Below are 22465 nucleotides of genomic sequence, written 5' to 3' on the forward strand. Positions count from 1 at the left end.
GCAGGGTGGCCTACGATGTTGGATCCATAACGGGCTGTTAATCAACAGTAACTGTGTTCTTTGTTTATATTGTGTTTGTGGCTGGCTTGAATGACTGTTTCATTACTTCTGTTGACTTTTGAATTCGAATTCAACTGTTTTTACATAAAAGGTGCCAAACCCAATGTTCCCAATGTGAAATGATAAGTGTTTTGCGGAATCGAACATTTCAGTAGGGTATTCTAATTTATGAGGTAGGGAGAGTGTGGGCTGGGGAGAGGATTCTGATTACAGATGGTCCCCCATAATGAACACACCCCAGGGGCTACCCCCTTATATAGGCTATATAGGTATGTGCGGCCCCAGAGGGTAGGGTTTTTCAGCCGTTTTGGTCATAAATAGGGTATGTTTCTTAGAAGAAGCTATTTTTTCATCATTATCAATAAGACCGTTAACAAAAGCCCTTCATAACTTATGTTTAGGGCAACTGCGCCAGCCGCAACGGTCATAAACAGGGTATCAAATTTTTGATCAGGTCATAAATAGGATGGCAAAAATCGCAGATTTTGGTCATAAATAGGGTAAGGGTTTTGGGAGGTGGGCCGCACCCCCCTGCCCAACTTTTCTGGGAGTGCCTCCCTGGAAACACACCAACCACAAGCCCTATAACACTGTACAATGGTTTATTTTATTTTGCTAAAATCAGTGACTTGAACAAAATTAACCAGAGTGCAATACAAAGTAATATACTATAGATCGTTTTCACGTGACGTCATCAAATTCCAAAATCCAAAACTAAAGAGTTACGAAAATTTTTATCCTCATGCATAAGGCATAAGGGGATCTAAACTTACATCTGTTTACGGCTTTTTAGCCCAATAGCATGCTTTGTTTGGAAACCAGCGTCGTTTGAAGTTCAGAGTTATGGCGGTGCGTGACATACCGCGCCGTTCGCGTTTGTGGAAAAATATACACTTATCCAGTGACTTTGAGCCTTTTTGGGACTTAAAGTGCTTGTGAAAATGTTTGTGGGTTCAGTTCAGATAATCAGTCGCCTAGATAGCCAAAGTAAGTTCCAGATGTTTGCACCATTTTCCGGCCGCCATGTTGGTGGAGCACAGAGCTCCACCAACATGGCGGCTCCATACTGGGCTCTGTGAATTGGCGCAAAACATTTCGACGAATATCTGAAGTTTGGGAAAACGCAGAGACCCAAAACTTGGAGAAGTGTCTTCTTTACCTGTCTCCTATAATATGAAAATTTCTTGACTTTATCCACTGAATAGGTTTCGATTTATTTTTTCGCTGCGTGACAGTGAAAACCATCTATAACTCCTGATATAACCTGTTGTGAACCAAATTTTCCTGGCCCATGAGAAATGTCTTATTCTTTAGGTGTGGGATAACTTGATGTGGTACAACCCACTAACCACGTTTGTGAGAAACTTACAATGCCATTGGCAATGACAAGCTTTTGTAATCTTTGATAGATTGCCTGGAAGTGCATGAATGGAAGACTGTCAATCTCACAGGATGCATTTTTCATCTTGCTCTTTCTGAAAATCTCAACAAATCCCACAATTTCAAAAATTCAAATATTTGTGACGACACACTTTAGGACTCTATAGTGAACAGGTCCAATCACAAAAATGAATTGTGAACTGCACTATACATACATCCAAAGACTGACAAAAATATCTACCATTGCCATTCAAACCCTGCACCAAATGTCTCTAAAAGCTTATAAGGTTCCATGAAAGTATGATTACATCAACTAGATACCTGATTTAACAGAATGATATTAGCTGACGGATTTGAAGGAGGAAATTGTGTCAGACTTTAAAATGTTTGATATTTAAAAAGATTTTTAGGAAAATATCCATACCATTGTAAGGGAATGTTTTCAGGCTCAAACCACACCTGTGGAAAATTCCAATTTGGTGTCAACGTTTTGGCTTTTGAAAATTTTTGTATTGAAAATTTTATGAACATTCTGCTCTTTATTTAGTACAAAATACATTGGCTCTTTGAGTTATTGAAGCGCTTGATTCGAAGTGAGTATTGAATACATAAAAAGCAATTACGCCATTCAAGGAATGTGTCGACGTTGCAACTTTCTCTTGGGCAGCGTGTTGAATAAGATCGTGCCTGTTATGCACTTTTCAGACTTTTATTTCGCCAGGAGCGACAGCCTTTTTAATTTTCCGAGTATTCCCCGTATTTTTAGAAAAGAGAAGTGAATTGTCGTGCTGTTTTATTGAAGCAAGTTCAGAGATCGGAAGGAAAATTAAATATTTGTAAGCCAAGCAAAGAAAGTTTCAGAACGTGTAAGGATTACGTCATTGGCTGGGAAACAACCACAGCGCTATGAGGTCCACATTAATATGCAGAAACATAGACGAAAATGATATGCAGGTAAGTCGGCAATGATTGGCTGGTAAAAAAGAAAGTGACGTAAAGCAAAAGTTGTTTGGCTCAAAATGATTTAGGGAAAATTCCCAAAGCCCTCTCAAAATTAAGGAAGCACCTAAGCCGTTGGTTAGTCTTTCGTAACACAAGGATGTCAAGGATTTAAGCTATGTCGGAGAGTCGTATTCGCTGTTCCATCGAAGCTGATGTACAGCTCGTTATGTCGCAGAGAACTCGGGGAAAACATGTACAATGTTGTGTTCCAGGGTGTTCTAAGAGAGTGCGCAAGTTACGTCTACATATCAGAAAGTCCCATAAGGATCGCTGTCTTTTGTCATGTTCTGATTGCCAGGCAAGGTTCGTGGGACAGAATGATTTGAATAATCATAGAAACGGATGTCCCCGCCGAGAGCATATAAGCTTAATAGGTAAGCGTAAAGCAATGTGTTTAATTATTGTAACCCGTGAAAATTTTCCAAAAAGGCTAGTGACCCATTCCAAAGTTGTCCAAAGGACTTTGCGACCCATCCAACTTGGGGAACAACGTTCTGGTGTTCCGACAGAGCAAGATTCCTGCACAGTACCATACATTTATTATGCACGCAAGTTTGCGACTTCCGCGCGTGATGCTTGGTTTTCACGTTACGTCATCGCCGCCCAGATGGTGGTCAGGAACAAAAGAATTTCTGACTTAGCTCTCACTGTTTTGACCACCATCTGTCATTACGTGCCATTGTTATCCGAGTGTCTAGAGACTGGTTGCAACCTAGCAATTCATGATTTTTGTTTGTCAGTAATTATATGTAGGGAGAGAATTGTAAGCATAATTAATTGTATGGAGTTGTTTGGAAATCTGACCCCGCGTCTGATTCAAGACTTTTATCTATACGATTTAACAGTAATTTTCGACCCGTTCAACCCGCAAACAACTTTATTCTTCATAACGTTCTAATATGGGTTAAAAAGTCAACCTTTATGGACAAACCCCAACGAATTAGCAAGAACTCCATTTTATTTCCAATGGTGTTTTGTGAAATACACAATGTTCCTTTGTTTAAGCTGCAAAGTCATTTGTAAGAGCCAACTTATTAGTTTATTTGGACATGCTTGGTCACAGCTACTTTGCAAAAAGCCAAATTCCAGATAACACATGGGAGATCAAACGTAGCCTAGCTTGGTGCATACTTTAGCAGTGGTTTTTGAACTTGCGTCCTTTATAGCAAATACACCAAGAGAGGATCATGTGTAATTTGTGCACCCCTCGGTCGAAATATCGACCAACACTTGACTAATGTATCAGTCGACATATCGACCAACACTTGGCCGATATATCGATTGAGATATGTCGGTCGATATATCGACCAATATATCGACTGAGATGTCAGCTGTGTGTCAGTCGACATATCGTTGGACTATAGTTTGATTAATCGAACTCACCGAAAAGTTCCAGTTCGATTATGTTCGATTACCAAACCAATCAAACAACAATCCGACTGATCGGGTTCGATTGAGTTCAATTGATTTTTGGTTCGGTTTTGTTTGATTGACTACACTGGGTTTATACAAAGAAGCCTCTGAGAAACAGGGGGTAGAACAAGGATATCTAGGCTGCTCAGCAGATGTTACTAACCTAGGTTAGTCACCAGTACCCAAGTATCTGTGAAGTATCGGCGGAATGTCAGTAGCCTATCAATCAACATGTTGGTCAATATGTTGACTGATATATCGGTCGAGGGGTGCACAAAATACACATGATCCCCAAGTGATAATTCTGTGGGCTGAAGATGCAACTTCACAATTTCATCCTAGCTAAATATCAACTATTATTATTCCTTGAACTCACTATCTCTTTTCTGATTGGCTGAAAATGTACAGTGAATTTTCAAAATCAGCACCCGTGACATCGTCCAGCTGCAGATTGTACAATAATCATGTCAAGGACACTCAAGGTCATGGGTAATCATATCATATATGACTGCGGTGCATGATTTCTAAGGGTAATCATGTCAAGTTTGTGTGCTTTATGTTGCTTGCTGTCAGCGAGGAAACAAAAACATGACTTACATTTTTTTTTGTTCAATGTACATGTATAATAATACAATTATTAGATTCGGTTTTGTGATATCCAGAATAATGAAGGTCTCGGTAAGGGTTATTAGCCTCAGCCTTCGGCTTCAGCTGATAACCCCTACCACGACCTTGATTATTCTGGATATCACAAAAACCTCATCCAATAATAATTGTTTAAAATCAACTAAAACACTTTACTAATGGCTTCAGACAATGGTTTTGTTTGACTTTTTTATAAATGGAATAGAAATCAAATTTATAATGATGCAAAACATTAAATCCAAAAGGTACAATTCCGGGAAATAGACAAAGTACTTTTGTGAATTGTCTCTTGTTCCAGATCACCTGATGAGGAGTCATTTAAGTTTGAAGATTTTGTTGAATTGTATACAGACCATTTTAATTGTTTTTTGGCATCAGCGGTTCGCTCTCTTCGAAAACCAAAAAAGAGTCATGAAAGAAGAACGCCACCCATGCCACCAGACCAGTTATGTAATCTTTTGTGGTACAGATGTATTGTTCCAGTGAACAGGTTTTTGTTGTTGTTGTTCAGGTCAATCCAAATTTTGGGGGATTTTAGTATCTAGCCTGCAAGACAGTACATCAGGCAACACGTAACACACAACACACAACACACACACGACAGCCAACAGTGCCAAAGGGAGCTGGCTAACTGTGTGCTCCTTCCATTATTTCAGAAACATTTTTTGAAAATGTTGGCTTCAGTGACAGCTCTGCTGTTAATAATTTCATTGCCAACGAACTCCAACTTGACAAGGCCAACAGGAAAGCAGTTTCCCAGGTTGTACACTTACTGTACAAACACCTCCAAGATAATCTGCCTTCATCTTTCAGTATACAAAACCTCGTTAAGGTAAGAGTCACCGCCTAATGTGTATTAAATGTAATAATGTAAGGAAATGTTCATAAATTAATGCACCTGAAGAGGAGAGGGTAATAAAAGTGGAATTTCAGAAAAGTGAAAGTACCAAAAATATGTGAACCCACCCCGGCTCCCCCCCCCCCCCCCCCCATTTCCCTCTTGAGGCAGCAGAATAAGTTTTTACCCAGACAAAACTAATTGGGGTTTTGAAGATATATATCTAGATTGCCATATAAGATTTATCAAAGCCTTATAGTTGTTGTTTCCGAGTGGAGAAAGGACAAGCTGAGGCAACACTATTCCATAACGGCAGCAGACCAGTTTGTCTGCATGTGCACAGAGGGAAGGTGTTGGCCTACATTCAATTGTTCATGATCTCTTGCTGATCTGCATCAATCGGCGCAGACTGAACAACTCAATGAAGTAGGTTGGTAGATCTCACTTTTTAAGGCCTGCTGATTAAAAGTAGAATAGTCTCTTCAGAAGAGTTTAACACTGCATGGAAGTGAATCAAATTTATTGAAAATTAAGTGGTCAGTGAGGTCATATGCTATATTGCCACTAATTGTGAAATGCTCTGGAGAATTGAAGAATATATTGTCAATTAAAGTTGCTGAGTGGTATGTAATTCTTGTTGGTTGCAGTATTTGGGGTAGAAAGAAAGAAGAGCCTAAAATGTTGAGAAATAAAGTCATCAGTTTCCTTATGGGAATTTACTTGCAAGAGATCCAGATTAAAATCTCCCATGACTGTACAAAATTTACTACTGCGGTTGATTTTATCAATTGTCGCACTAAGATATTCTGTGAAATTATTCAAATTCCCATTTGGGTGCCTTATATAGACTATAACACAGAGCAAGTTGGGGTGGCCAATATTTTGTACTTCAATCCACAGGGCTTCAAAATCATCAGTACTTTTTGTAAAATCTGACAAGATATTGAAATCCAAATTGTTGGAGATATAAAAACCAACACCCTCAGCATTGAGATTACTAGGCTGTGAAATAAAGGAATATCCAGGTATATCAGTGTTTGTTATTGGTGACTGGTCTACTTTAATTTTTGTTTCAGTTAAGCCAATCAGAGAAAAAGGAAAACATAATTCTGAAAGCATATTAACCAAACTATCAAAGTTTGCTGAAAGACTTCTCATATTACAATTAATTACGGAAAAAGTTTGCCCATTTTGGAAACATTGAGCTATGTCATTATTATTATGGAAGTCATGAGTGCCATAGTAAGAGAAATTTTCATCTGCAGGCATATTGAGATCAGCATCAAGAGCAGTGAGACAGGGAATATTACTCCCAACAGGCGAAGAAATACTTAATCTCGGAAGAGATTGAGATAAATCAGTTGCCTCGGCAGAGGCTTGTGATGAGCTGTTTTCATCACAATCAGGACACTTGGAGCAAACCATTAGTTAAACAAAAAAGTCATTTTACTTATCTAGTTTGGATTGATCCCTTTAGCTTTTCGATATCATCCTTGCTCTTGATGTGGAAAATTGGGGAATCATTGTTTTCTTGAAAAAGGGTAATAAGGAGGATGTTGTTGTTGTTGGCGTTTGTGAGGACAGCACACTGCACCACTTACATGCACAGCTCCTAAATGTTTATATGCTTTTTTCAAACCTCTTGCTTATTAATTGGCTTATTAATTTATTTGTTTATTTCGCAGCTATAATGATCGAAACAACTTCTTGCAGTGAATTCTGGAAACTTGCTTTTTGAATTAAGCCGAATTATCCTCCTGAATAGGCTGACTGCACTGCAAAGAATAATCTGTTCTATGCTGTGCATTGATGCAAATTTTATCAAATGAATCCACGACTGCAGTTCTCTAAAATAGACCATTTTACAGTTGTCTGCTCGCCCTTGTGAGATGACTTTAAGAATTCCTAGGAATTCCTAGGAATTCCTAAGAATTCCTAGGAATTCCTAGGAATCTAAGGTGTGAATTTTCACGGTAATTCGGACTTGGAATTCCAAGTTTACATAGAGCTGACTTGGAATTCCTAGGAATTCCTAGGAATTCCAACTGAAATATACTCACCTTGAAAATTCCTTAAAATTCCCAAAAATTCTTAGGAATTTCTGAGAATAACTTGGAATTTGTAGGATTTTTTGAGAATAGGTTGGAATTTTTGGGAAAATCTGAGAAAAACTGGGAATTTTGTATCATTTGTAGGCCAGACAAAATTTTGATGATAAATGCCTAGCATTAAAATAACAAATAAAGTCACTGATATCACATCAAACAGGTTTTAAATGAATGGTTTATTACATTGGCTCTCATGAATTTAAACATACGAATAATCATCCTGTTTCTTTTTCATTACATCAAGAATCAAAAGTAAAACTGAAAACAGATATGAAGGTCAAACTTTTACATGTTTGATAAAAAGAGAACTTTTTCAGATAATTTACTTTTTTAGTTTACAAATCCAACAATTTTCCATACACAAGATTTTACGTTAAATTATTGTTATTGTGTGGAACATATCTGGATTTTCATGATTGTAAGGAATCAATGATAAGAACAAAACTGAGACATTCCTTAAAATTAAAAAAAGGCTGAGTTTGGGCAAACTTAGCTGCTGTTCAGTTATTTCTGTTGATTCTGCAGCTAGTCTCTTCATCTTCATCTTTGTTGCATGACACCTATAACAAAATTTAAAAAAATACATTACACTGCGATATATATGAGGTACTGTAAGACTAAGATCCAAATATTTATGTGCTCACAGTTTAATACATGCAGCTAATTAAGGCCTGACTGTAAGCTGGTTGAAATGTTAAAAGAGAAGACTTGATAATTGTGAAGGTACTTGTATACTATTGATAAATATGTTACCGAAATCTTGAGCTTACAGTAGACTAAATCAAGGTTTTCCTTCTTCTATAAGTGTATCAACAACTCTCGAATTGGACGATATATATCACGGTTTTTAGCCAAATTTAGACATTAGAAATATTAAAAAAGACACTTAAAACATTAAAGGAACATTGAAATAATAGAGTAAACGCAAAAGAATATACGGATGGACAAAATTGAAGATCAACACGGATTGCCATACAGTCAGGCTGAAACACACAGGAGACATATCAAACTCATGCAGACTGTGGCTGCCTCGTTGGAGTTTTTGTCAAGAACTTTGACTGGGATCAGCGAGAACTGCTATATTTGTTTCGTTTGAACAAGTGTGGCGAGAGAAACGACTTGTTATTCGCAAATCAAATTGTTTAGGCATGCCCTCTGGGCAACCTAAATTGTTTCAACCTTGCTTTAGCCAGAATTCATTTCATGCCATGACTGAGTGACCCACTCGTGTATGATTCGTGATGACAAAGTTCATTCAAAAGCTTTTGTCTAAATAAAAGAAGTTACTTTGTATAATATAGGGTTACTTGAATTTGATTACTCACCAAATAATTTTGTATACAGCTAATCTGCCCTTTGAATTTTTCCCTGTGGAAACATCCACAGTAAGACTTTCTTTTAGCTCCAAATCTTCGCCAAGAATAACATGTTTCTCGTTAATGACACTCACGCTGTTTTCTTCTAGTCACAGGACCGCAGAAAAAACCATTTTGATATAATTTTGGAAGTGAAATCTACTAATACGCACGAGCGATCAACCGTTAACACTAAATTCAAAGATGGGCGCCAAAAGAGAATGACTAACGCGATCTTTCTCACGCGCAGTCACGAGGATAGTCACGTGAAAATTCGCGTGCTGTGATTGGTTCAGTTGATCAGTTGAGGAGAGAATGGAAACTGGAGAAGAAGGAGAGAGAGACTGGCAACAAGGTTGCCAGACCAGTCGCTTTCGATAGTAACTCTGCTTCCCTTTCCACGCTGTGTTAGTGGAAATCGAGGAAACTGGAACGTACTTTAACTAGTTGATCTGCTCCCGACGGTTGTCAAGATAACAAAGGATCGTGAGGCACTTAAATCAAGCTCACTGCAAAGGTAAGGAATCCAATTTTATAGGGATTTTCTGTTATGATAAGCTATAATTCTAAATAAATCAAACTAAGCAATGCATTGTGTGCTCTTTAAAAACCCCAAAAGCCGAAATTCACCTAAAAGGTTTCAGATCGACCTGAGAAAACGAGATAAATTCTGCAAAATAAGCTTAAGCTTGTTGTAAGTCCACCAAATCTATTTTGAGAGCCCACGTGTTTCAACACCCAGTCAGCACGATGCAGCAAGTAGAAATTTGCAATGCTTATCATTTTTTCCTTTGAATTATATATAAGGATTAACATTATATGAGATCTGTAGTCTTTTCAATACATCAAGATGTAGGTTTTTTTTATTTGTCATTTATTTATGTCAGTTATTTATTTGTTTCCCACTGACTCATAATCTTTTTTATTCTTTTGATTTTGTTGTGTCATGAATTAAAGTGACCGCGAGGACAAGGAAATACAAGAAACATATTGATGATCCCACTATACGCATACCAAAATCTACAAGATTTGACCAGTTGATGTCATCTCCCTCTCTTGCATCACTTTTTCCTGGAGATCATTTCCAGCACCATGAACAGAACACCTCAGAGTTTTTGGCTCGCCTGAGTGAGATGGCTGTTGATAGAAATGTTGTGGATGACTTTGATGGACTATGGAGTCAACCTTTATGCAAGAATTGAAGCTTCACAGAAGCATTTGATGAAATTGAGTTGCCTATACACTGTACCTGAAAAGACCACAGAAATACCAATTGATGTAATACACACAACAACTCAGATTTGTCCACAGACAGTGATTCAGATAATGATGTTGAAGTTTCTAGTTCTGACTCCTCTGAAGAAATTGAGAACTCTGACACTGATGGCCATTCACTGGACTCCCCTGATGAAAGTGAAACTAATTGTTCACAAGAAAAGAACATTTTCTGCCAAAGAATATGCCTGTATGGCTATTCTGGCCTTAATTTCAAGACATTGTATGACAATGAGAGGCTGCTAAAGATATCCTTGTTTTAATGAAACTACGGGTAATTTGTCCAGAGAATGTCACAGTACAGTTTTGCAAATTTACAGCAAGTGTGTGGAAACTGTGAGCTTTTCATTTCTGACATCTGTGAGAGATGTCTTCCTCTTTTTCCTAACGTCATAAAGGATCAAGTCAAAAATTGTTCAACAGTGGGCTGTGATGGGTATGTGTGTGAATCTACAATTATATTAAATATATACATGCATATATATACTTTTGGTTTTATTGAAATTGTAAATAATATATATACATTTATGCTGACAGGAATTTTTTGCCTAATCTATTTATCAGATCTGAGAGCATCCATTTTTCTATCAGTTAAACTCTGGGTGTTTGATTTAAGGGTCCATACGGGCACATATACACTAACAAATCAGGTTGGATCTAAAAAGCAATGTTATGAGTGCTATAGTTTTATGTTGAGTTGTCAGACTTAAACTGGAATTAATGTAGTAACATTTGTTTGGAAATAATTACCTTGGAGCTTGACAACAATAAAAAGGTATGGAACTCCAGGGAAATGATCCTGTTGATTGTTACTAATTCACAGAAACTGATTCATGCACTGAGTTCATCTTTAATTTTGACATTTTGGGAAATTTATAGAAATTTCAAACACAATATTTCATGTGTTTTAGCTGTTCCCAAGAATTCCCAGTCATACTTTTCACTATTCCCAAATATTCCCAGAAATTCCAAGGTCTTGGATTAAGCATAATTTGCATGGCTTGGAATAACTTGGAATTCCTAGGAATTCCCAATAATTCCCAGTCATACTTCCACTATTCCCAAATATTCCCAGAAATTCCAAGGTCTTGGATAAAGTATAATTTGCATGTCTTGGAATAACTTGGAATTCCTAAGAATTCCTAGGAATTCCTAGGAATTCCCAGACTACTGGGAATTTATTTCGCAGGGGCCGGGTGACCTGGCCTTTGAAAGGCAGCGAGGCTGCAGTGACCTTGTTTTGATACAGACCTCGCTGGTTTTGATGTGTAAATCAAGTTGTTCTTATGCTAGCTAGTGGTGGCGTTTAAATAATAAAAGCAGAGAGGTCTGTATCAAAGTCAAGTCACTTTCAGACTCGCTTGCATCCATGGGCTACGTAACTAAAGCACAGAACTGTAAAATGGCCTATTGTAGTACTTTAAAATTATCAAAGGGAGCAATGCAGTAAATGTCTCAGCTTAAGGCCAAAAGTTTCACTTGATTAAGTACTGCATTTTAAGCTCACTCGCCAACGCAAATCACCACCGTCAGTTTTTCTAAAATCCCATCTCTGCTGTTATAGTGTCATAGTAACCAGGGGAACATCAGGTAACATTTCACTTCCAATGGGAAGTGCTACTCTTTGAAATATTTTGTGCTTATGAAGTACACGAATAAAATTAATACAAGAAAACAGACAAAATCATGTTTACTCTAACCTCTTACTTTTCATCTTCCAAACAAGATAAGAGCCCCTCCCAGGGGGGTACATGTTCCCATGATCCCTTGATATTTTTGGATTTTATCCCTTGTTCCCCATTAATAAAACCCTTTGTTCCCAAATACGTTTTTAGCTCATGTTCCCTTGATCCCGAAATATTTTTGCACCGTTCCCTTGATCCCCAAAAATGTTTATCAGTGTTCCCCATATTTGTTTGCTTGTTTTACCTTTCTATTCATAGTAGAAAAATTGCTTTCGAACCGCCTCTTTCTTCTCCCTGAGGTCCGCTCATGCTGTACTTCATTGGCTGCAGTTTCTGTCATCTCAACTGTCTCAGCTGCCTCTGTGACAGTTACGACTTCATTGGTATGGTGAAGCACATCAAGGAGAAGGATAAGATCACCTTCTTCAAGCTCTAGGATATCTTCATGGTAGTTATAGCAGGTTAGGGCACAAACAATGTTGCTTACATCGACATATCTCTCTGCATCTTCCATGAAAAGCACTGGATTGAAAGGATCTTGAATGAACACTTGGCTTTCACCCTCTTCATGCCAACACTCACATTCTCTTGCGGACAGGCCATTATGAACAACTGACGAGTATCACTGGAATCAGACAGACAATCTGGCTTTGTTTGTAAAAAGTCTCTGTTGTTTCCCTATGCGGTACTGAGACTGCTGCTGCGTCACTCAGCACTGTGAAATCTAGGGGCTGTACAGTCGGAGAGTCAGTTGCATACAGATTTATGGGCAGAGTTCCTGGATTTTCCTTTGTTGTCATGTTTCGCACTGTTTTCTGGGGGACACTCTGACCATACATTGCTCTCCAGTTCCTCATTTCACTCACTTGCTTCTCGGATAGTTTGTGTGCCTTTGGAGGGCATAACTTGGGTAAATCCTTGTAATGTGTGGTGGTGAAAACCTGTGGGTAATAGGACTTGGGAGCTGTGAAGTAAGCAAATGGTGTAAAACATTGCCTCTTCAACCGTTCCTTGATTGCCCTGCTGAATCTGGAATCGAATTCAAGCTGTAGGGGCATGTCAGTGGCACCACTTCTCATTTCTGAAAATGTGTTTTCGACGACAAGCGTTAGAAGACTTTTGATACTAAATTTGGTGGTAAGGCTTGGATTAAAACGGTCCAGCAGGTCCTTGATGTTACACAGAGACTTCAGGATCCTTCTGTCATCTTCCGTGACAACAGATGAAACAATTCCTTGAGGACCTTGTGTCGCAGCTGTGGTACCAATAAGGCTCATAACCGCATCAACACACTTTTTGTCAAAGGACTAGACTTGCTCTAGTCTCTCGATTGCCTAGGGGATCTCTACTGTGACCGACGTGCTTTTCTTTCAAGATGCCTTGCGAAGCTCGTAATAATAATCATTTCGAAATAATCTCGCCTGACACTCAAGTTCGTGATAGATTTTATATTTTAGGGGTTCGGAAAGTTAAAAAAAACATATTATTGAAAATAGATTGGTATTCCCTTGTTCCCAAAAATCTACTCAAGAGTTCCCTTGTTCCCTGAAAATAAACTGAACATATCCCCTGTTCCCTGAAAATAAATGCTCCAGTTCCCTCGTTCCCTAAAACCCCTGAGAGAGGCTCAGATAAGGACAGCGATCTCAAAAATATGTTTGTCAGAAAGCAAATGAAAATCAAATTGTACGGTATAAAATTGGTTTGTAGGGGACAATTTAATTTTGCAAATTAAAGATTGAGACATGTAAGGCTTATTCTCTAGATCCTGAGTTTTTACCGCAAGACTTTGAGAAACCATGGTCTCAGAAATGCATTTTTCTGTGTCGTGGGGGCATAATTTTGCAGGTATTTTGCTTATTTGGACTTTCAGTGGTCATAATGTAGTGTTGAGTCAAATCCCAAACAGGATATAGAAAACTCATTAATTCCTACATTTATTCACGGAGGCAGCATGGCCGAGTGGTTAGGGTGCTGGATTTGCATGCGGTGGCCCTGGGTTTAAAACCTGCTCTGGCATCGTTTCAGCCTGCTGTGTTTTTTTTCAAGATATGCTGTATTGTTGATACATATCCCTTGTCCTTCCAACACAATTAATTCAGGGAGGCTCTGCCGGAAAGGGAACAGCTGTCAAGGACAAAGCAGACATCGACTGTGTGGTTTTTCTCAACAAGGTGAAAACCATGAAAGAGCACAAACGTAATTTGCAGGAAACAAAGGACCGCCTGGAGTCATGCCTCAAACAGAGTCCCTATAAAGACCAGATCACCTTTGATGAACAGACGCCCTTTGCCGTGAAATTCAAATTTCGTCTAGATTTGTCTCACGAATTTAACATTGACTTGCTGCCGACATTTACAACTGATCAAACTCGAGGTAAAATAGAATTTTAATCTTCCTTTAACCCAACCTCAATACGAGTCCATTGTATGTCAGTCATGTAGAGACTAGTCCCCTTTTAGCCAGCCTCCCTGCAGCCTTTTTTGCAGTTTAATTTAGTCCATAATGAAGTCTGTTTGATTGCAATTTCATTGTTTCGGGGAATACATAAACTTTTGAACCATGTGAATTAACTGTGTGTAAATTTACGTTGAATCAAGCCAAGTTAATTAGAATGTCTTCTTTTGCACTTTGCAGATCAACTGTACAAAGAAATGACTTGTAGAAGGAAAAACAAGGGTTATTACTCAGCTCATTTTGTGAGCTTACAAAGGGAATTTGTCAAGGATCAACCGCCGATTGTGAAAAACTTAATCCGCCTTGTAAAGTACTGGCGCAAAACCTGCATTGAAGACAAAAGCACTGGTAAAACTAGACTGCCATCTTCGTATCCACTGGAGCTAATCACCATAGCCTGTTGGGAGAAGGCTGGAGAACCATTATTTGACATTCGGGTTGGTTTTACAGCTGTTCTTGAACAGTTGGTCGATTATTGCCACATTCACTTCATTTGGTATAAATACTACAATGAGACTCTCGCTAAGAGAGGAATGAAGAGGATGAAGATGAGTGAAAGGTTCGTTTTTGTTCCTGTACAGGGAAAATCCCAAGCAAGACCCAGGTGGGAAGGGGGTGGGGGGAAATGCCCATATAAAAGCGATGGGGGTGATCATTGTACCTTTTAGGGGGTCAAATTTGTGAATTGATACCTCTTAGGGTACTAAAATCAAGGATGACCACCGGTAGAGTTATCGCGGTTGTGTTTCCTGTGCTGAGCAAATAAGTGTGACAGGAACCATTTGCCAGTCTTTATTGCTATAACAAAATGGTGAAAATATCACCCAACATTAACGAGTTGTTTTAAGATTGGTACCTCTTAAGGGTGAAAATGAATTTGGGCACACCCACCAAACCAATTTTAGGGGTTGTTTTCAAACTTTCTGACAATCACCCTCTCACTTTAATATGGGAGCCCTTCCCCCCCCCCCCCCGGGGGGAAGCAAGACAGCCTAAATGGCGTTCAGATAAATCAAAGGAAAAAGGGTAAGCTGAAAGCCATGAGATGCACGCTAAGGCGACAAAGGTAGAACAGCACTAGGCTCAACATTTTTTGCAGAAAAAAAGCCTAGTGCCGCTCTACCTTTGTCGCCTAAGTGTGCATCTTGTGGCTATCAGCTGACCCTTTTTCCTTTGATTTTACATATTAAGCCACATCCCACATTTATACTATTCTTTGAAATTTAGATAGTTACGATAGACACCCACAGACAGATAGTGAGACAAAGGATGGCGGAGTGAAAGTCAAGTAGTCAGATAGAGATACAATCAGCCACCCAGTCAGAAAAACAGACAGACAGACAGGCTTACAGAAAGGCAGACGGAGAAAGTCAGCTAAATAGGCAAACAATCAGAAAAGTAGACAGTCGGTTAGTCAGTCAATCAGTTAAAAATACAGAGCTTGAGAGTCTGAGAGACAGCGACTGACAAATTTCATTTAACCCAAAGGTAGACAGCTGGGGGTTGACACACAGACAGCCACACATGCAGACAGTATAATCAGACATTAGACATACCAAGCAGAACGTTAAGCAGAAACAATGAGAGATTTCTTAAGAAATATGGTCTTACATAATCAGAAATAATCTTAGTAATAAGAATAACATCAGTGTTGCTTATCGCATGATACTGGACTGAAATGCTGTGTTTTTCCACGCAGCCTACCATTTGTTCTGGACCCTGCCAACCCAACCAACAACGTATGCAGTGCTAGTGATGCCAAGGGATGGAAAATCGTGGCAGATGTGGCTAGAATGACACTTCAGAGGCAGCCAGTGAAGATCTCCTTCGATAAAAACTGGCAAATAAAATAGGTTCAAGACATTCATAGGTCATAAATAGGGGTGGACTGATACCGATACCAAATACTCGATATCATCGATTCTCGCGGTTTCTTAAAAAGTATCAATACTTTTGGGAAATATCGATCGTTTCGATCTCTTTCAATACTGCACACGTGACTTCTCACTGAAATATTCCAGGCTGTTTCAGAGCCCTAAATCAACAGTTTTCTCATTAGTGGTGTTGTACTGCACTCGAAGGAACAATCGTAGCCTTGTAACTTCCATCTAGAGGTGACGTAAATACCTGGCATACAAGATAGTTCTGGGAGTCTGAGTTCCTTTTGGTACCCACAGAAGAATTTAAAGATGAAACACTTTTGCTATGGTTGTTTTTTTTTTTAATGGACTATTAAAAGGCTTTCAGCGCTTAATTGATAACATCAGAGAAAAATCTCGAATGATGACGTCACAGTATTGATATCGATATCGAATATCGAAAAAAAAAGGGAAAATATCGGTAAATATCGTTCTCGTATGGTATCGATTTGAAAAACTGGTATCAACCCACCACTATAGTCAAAAACAATTCACTTCGCTCTGCATTGTTTTGAAGTATTTAATGAACACACTTGTTCTGGAGTGTATTGCCAACAGCAGAGCTCCCAGTCCGAAGCGCGTGCAAGCAGAGCACCATAGCAAAAGAATATGTATCCATGCGATTTAATTTGTATTGTCAGGCAAGTGTGCATCCATACTCTCTGATTGGTTTTCACGCATACGTGTGTAATGCGTGCTGAGCCGACAATTTCTCTTTAAATACATGTGCTCTTAACTAGGAGCTCTGCTGTTAAACTTGCCTATCTATGTATATTAACTGACTATTTGGTTAAAAGGTATAACTTCTAGGTTGGTGGGCGTAACCACCTTAAACAATTTAACAAAGCCGACACGCAGTCGAGGGTTTGCATAACTTTTGAAAATCTGTTACAAGTTCGATAATTCCCACTGACGTGCTTAATAACACGCTTTTATGAATCCTTCCTATGAAACTCGTGACAATGACAATTAACTGTCACGAGAGAAAAAGGCTCCCCCAAACTGCAACTCAATTCTATATTCATAATGGAACTCGCAAACCTACTTTACTATCGACATGGTTATTGGCCTTAGAATTACCAACACGATGACCAAACAATTCTTTGAGACTTGAAAGATATTTAGTTCACTTACCATCGAACGGGTATTCATAGACAAATTCAGATATTGTTTCTGGGTTGCATCTAGTCAGCCAATAGGAATCCATCGAAGTATTTTTACGAGGATGAGTATTTACGGACTAAGAGCTAGATGTCCTTCCTTCCAAATATGGTTATCAATATAATTCAATCTAATTATTTATGTTTAAGGTGCAAATTATAGATACAGTACAGAATTTACATTGGGGAAAGTTTTGAAAGGAACATCTGCCCAGATGTAGCAAATAGACTAATTGGTCGATCTATTCATAAGTATAATAGATTTTGCATTTTAAAAGTAACCTTTTATTCGTTCAAAATTTTCAAAAAGTTAATCTGGATTTTTAATTATAACTTGAACCAATGAAAATAATTAATACATTAATCTTTTGCATGGAAAACTAATTTTGTCTTCATGCACAATACATATCTTTTGTACTAGAAAACAATAGCGAAAGACAACTGTATTTACCTAGGTTAGTATATAAGTAACGCGAAAACTGTTGTAAATCAATTATCAAGATCAGCTTATACGCTGAGTTAGTATGAAGTACTGTCAAGAATAAAGAAGATTTGTTAAGTTCCAAAGAAGTTTCCTGGTTTTCTGCTGTGTCTTCGCTGGAGTAGAGCATAGAACCAAGTTCCCTGTGCCTGTGGCATCACGTAACGAGTGCCGGCTGTTAAGCCAGTGGTTCAACCGAGTTATTCCCCATTTCGCAACGCTCCTCAGTGAAGATCACTCTTTGCCGAACCATTTATCCGTTCACCCGTCAAGTGTTTTAGCTGTTAACCGAGACATTTGCCAAGCTCCCAAGTGCGGGCAAATACGCGACCAGTGGGCCATAAAACTTATCGTTACGCAATTGATATTCATTTCGTTTTCACTGTTCTGAATTTTTTTAAATCACTATCTTATGGTGTTTTTTCTATTGTTAAATTGTCTGATCATTAACGGTCTTAACGTGCTATTAACCCTCGGGGGGAGGGGGGTACTCCCTTATGTGGGCTATAAAGGTATGTGCGGCCCCAAAGAGTAGGGTTTTTCAGCCATTTTGGTCAGAAATAAGGTATCGATTTTGGCCGTTATGGTCTTAAATAGGGTATGGTTTTAGCACTCTAGTCTTGAATTGGGTAAGTTTCTTAGAAGAAGCTACCTTTTCATCATTATCAATAAGACCATCAACAAAAGCCCTTCATAGCTTATGTTTAGGGAAACTGTGCCAGCGGCAACGGTCATAAATAGGGTATCAAAGGTTTGGCCAAGTCATAAATAGGGTAGCAAAAATCTCAGATTTTGGTCATAAATTGGGTAAGGGTTTTGGGATGTGGGCCGCACACTCCCGCCCAACTTTTCTGGGAGTACCCCCTGGGCTATTCGCTCTAAGAAGCGCTACTGAAAAGCCGGCAATATTTCCTCGGCATTCCGCCAGACATATACATGCTTTTGCCATGCAAAACTGAACATAGGAATAGGATATTAAAAGCAAGCTAATACTCGACCATCATGCGTGCATATCACACGTACAGCAGAACTGCTTTAGGTGATATATTATTAAACACTGACCCCTGTCAATGGACTACCCCGATGGACTACCTAAATGGATTACCCTCAACAGGACTTAACCTTGGAGTCTTTTGTTTTTTGCTAGCTACACCTACGAAATTTAATGGTAAACTATTTTAAAATTCAAAGTTCTTTCTTCGAAAAATAGCTCGAAGTCATTCTACTTCCCTCAATAGCAATGTTTGATGGCCGATCCAAGATTAATGATCAATTTAAATAAATTGTCTTGAAGATCACTTAACCGGTTAATCCTGACTCAAGCACAATAAAATAAATGGTACAGTTGAGAGCTCTCTGTGATTTGTTAATGTTTAAGCTTCCTCCTCCTATCCAGGAAAGTTCAAACGACGTGGGAATGTCTGTGGCAGTTAACCGAACAATAATTTTTTTTTCTGGGGGGCGGGGGTGGGGAATCCGAAAGAGAGGAAGCGGAATGTCTCATATTACACGTAGAAGTATCCAGCTGTTGAAATGAGCTTTGATGTCCTAGTAATCTTTTAATTTCTAGTAATCACTATCTTATGATGTATTTTTCTATTGCTAAATTGTTGATCATTAACGTGCTATCAACATGCCGCGCTAAGTAGGCGCTATAAAGCCAATATTTCCTCGGCATACTCCGCCAAAGACATATACATGCTTTTGCCACGCAAAACTGAACATAGAGAAGAGGAAATTAAGGACGATGCCTACTTTTGTTAGTACGCACACGTTCTGCGCATCACGCAAGGCATGGTTTAAGCGCCACGCGCGCGCTGGGTTGACATGACGCAATAGGCCCTTTGCAGCTGAGCCACCATGTGACCTACTTTTCATAAAATTATGGGTTACAACTTAACAAATGCTAGAAATGGAAAAAGCATGTCGAAAATATCAAAATGGCCAAGTTTGAGGCCCCCATCATTAAGGAATGAGATTTTATGACAGTCTGAATTTTTAAAAGAATAAGAAGATTTGTATGGAAAAAGTTGTTGGAGAGCAAGGTCTTGCTCTCCAGCAACATTTTCCATACAAATCCTCTAAATTTTCCGAAAATTCAAGCTGTCGTATTAACTTACTCTTTAATGCCAGGGGCCTCAAACTTGGCCACTTTGGTATTTTCGATGCGCTCTTTCCATTTCTGGCATTCTTTAAGTTATAGCCCATAATACAAAAATGTTTTAGGAAAAATTTGGTCACGTGACCCCAGCTGCAAAGGGCTTATCAACTACGCTACCAAGTACACGACTAAAGACGACTAAATTGAACGCAAAATTTTCCTACTGTGACCAAATCAAGTTTAATGAACCTGTACTTAAACCAGGAACACCAGAACAGCAGCATATCGCTAACCACGGAGTGTTAACGTCTTCCAGCTGAAAAGCTAGCTGTTATCTGTCGAAAATTATACTGAAATCTAACTGTAAACATGTACCTGCAGATGGCGTAGTGCGCGCGCAAAACAAGTGCGAGATACGCAAATGTTTTACTTACTGGGGAGGTGACAGGAAAAAATGTAACGGGCACCGTAAAAAGTTTCAAAAAGGATCAATAACTTTAAAAGACGCGTGGTTACCCCTATATTTTATGTTACGAAATGGAAGTGGCAAGCCTATTCAGCACGTGATTAGTTTTTGGGTGTGAGCAAAAGATATTTAGACTGTATTTTAGTTGAAACAGAGGAAGGCTGTCAGAGAAGCTAAAAGTACTGTTGCAACGATTTTGTTATTAAAAACATACCAAAAATGGTTTTTATGTTACCATTAACCATGTAGTTTTCAGATCTTTATAAATGTGTTTGCTTTTCTGTATGTAAAGGCGAATTCTAAAGAAAGCTGTGAAGAAATATCCTCTCCTTCTATTTTCAGAAAAATGCTGATGTCAGCATTTTTGTTGAGATTCATGGCTAATTATCTCGAAAAAATGCGTGGCTACCCCCTTTTTTCTTTGTGGATTCCAATAGCCCTTGCAAAGATCTACTTTTTCCGCGTGGTCCTACCCTGGCGCAAAAACCTTTGTATTTAGTAGGCACCGTCCTTAAACACAAGCTAATACTCGACCATCATGCGTGCGTATCAAACGTACAGCAGAATTCCCTCAGGAAATTACTCGTAGAAGTATCCAGCTGCTGAAATGAGCTATGCTGCTATAATAGTAATCTTTCAGTCAGTACATAAATAACGCTTCAATTGGCTGAAACACCTGCAAATAGCATATGTATTTGCCAGTCAAATAAGTGGACTCTTGTTACATTTCACGGTAGCATGGTTAGTATAGTGCTATGCATCATGCGGGATGAAAACCAATAAAAGAATGCAGTGGAGGATCTGGGGGGGGCGCCCCCCCCCCCCCTTAGTTTGGGTAAAAAAAAAACTGAAGAAGAAATCACAGAAGGAAGTATAGCCGGCAGGGCAAGCAAAACAAAACCGCCGCCCCCTTAGCTCAAGGTCTGGATCCGCCACTGGAGTGATTTGTGTGAACTTACCCAAAGGATTGTTAAAAACACTATCAGAATTGCCTTCACCTTCTCAGTGCCTTATAATCCCCGTTCTCTGGCCTTGTTTTTCCTATACGTCCTATACGATTGTCGAGCTTCTTTATAACCATAATTTGGACAGTTAACGAGGCGTCAGTTTACGGATTTCGAGAATCTTGGGCTCTCTCAGAAATGAATGCTTCGAGTGTCCTAAAATAACCCGTTAAGTCAAGACCTTTGTTTTCCTTTGGTCTCAGAATTCAGAAATAAGGGCACGCTTTAAAGAATCCGTAGCTTTTCGTGGGAGAGACTGAAGGAAGCGAAGGGTATTTCCGTCAAGTATTCCAAGCAGGGTGGCCTTCGATGTTGGATCCATAACGGGCTGTTAATCAACGGTAACTGTGTTCTTTGTTTATATTGTGTTTGTAGCTGGCGCAGTGAATGACTGTTTCATTACTTCTGTTGACTTTTGAATTCGAATTTAACTGTTTTTTACATAGAAAGTGCCAGACCCAATACTCCCAATCTGAAATGATAAGTGTTTTGCGGATTCCGACATGTTTTGCGGATTCCGAAGTGACTTTGCCACCTTTATTACAGCGCTTACTCAAGGACTCTTATTTTCAATAAGATAACGGTAGTCACATTCGTAAGCGGGTACAGGGAATTCCCTGGAGGAAAACGTATGGCTACTAAGTTGTATCCTTGGGCTGGCTTTTTACGAAAGCCTTAGCCTTGAGCTGCACCCTTCCCTGTTCACGTTGTTTTGGTGTCCTTTATGGCCCTGGCCCTGAAAAATTCTCTTCAGGAGTGGTCGAGTAAGATGTTTACCTTTTTGTATTAACCAGAACAGGTAGAGAAGAATTCTGCTGTTTTTTTTAAACAAGAAAAGCTGATAGGTTTTTACTTTTCAAAGTATTTTCATTGATATGATTGCGCCGAAATGACCACGCGTGCTACATAAATTAGCATACTTTTCCTCTAGAGACCCTCGTAATACCCATGGGTATTGAGCAGAGTATTTATACGCCCTCCACACTTGAGATCGTTCTGTTACTGCACTCTAAGTACATCCAAAGGCTGATCACGGGAAAATAATGCCCTATCGCTTAGCTGGGCTTAGCCAATCGGAATAAGAAGGGATAATCAACTTTTTGTTCACTCATAATT

The 22465-nt window shown here is 39.0% G+C and overlaps 2 protein-coding genes and 1 long non-coding RNA gene across 4 annotated transcripts in view; 2 read left to right on the plus strand and 1 right to left on the minus strand.

The window, feature by feature from the left end:
• LOC145464450 (2'-5'-oligoadenylate synthase 1-like) overlaps nt 1-17145 on the plus strand; it is a 50564-nt gene extending 33419 nt beyond the window's left edge. The window contains exons 2-5 of the mRNA XM_081448359.1: nt 5157-5332; nt 13864-14137; nt 14399-14777; nt 15918-17145. Coding sequence (XP_081304485.1) covers nt 5157-5332; nt 13864-14137; nt 14399-14777; nt 15918-16071 — 983 coding nt within the window. The 3' untranslated portion in view covers nt 16072-17145. The remainder of the gene's footprint in view (nt 1-5156; nt 5333-13863; nt 14138-14398; nt 14778-15917) is intronic.
• Nucleotides 1-22465, minus strand: part of LOC145464477 (uncharacterized) — an 80744-nt gene that overhangs the window by 30173 nt on the left and 28106 nt on the right. The window lies entirely within an intron of this gene.
• LOC145464459 (2'-5'-oligoadenylate synthase 1-like) overlaps nt 1-22465 on the plus strand; it is a 52359-nt gene that overhangs the window by 14133 nt on the left and 15761 nt on the right. The gene's annotated exons all lie outside the window — the stretch shown is intronic.

The sequence above is a fragment of the Orbicella franksi genome, chromosome 12 (assembly GCF_964199315.1).
Source record: "Orbicella franksi chromosome 12, jaOrbFran1.1, whole genome shotgun sequence".
Lineage (NCBI taxonomy): Eukaryota > Metazoa > Cnidaria > Anthozoa > Scleractinia > Merulinidae > Orbicella > Orbicella franksi.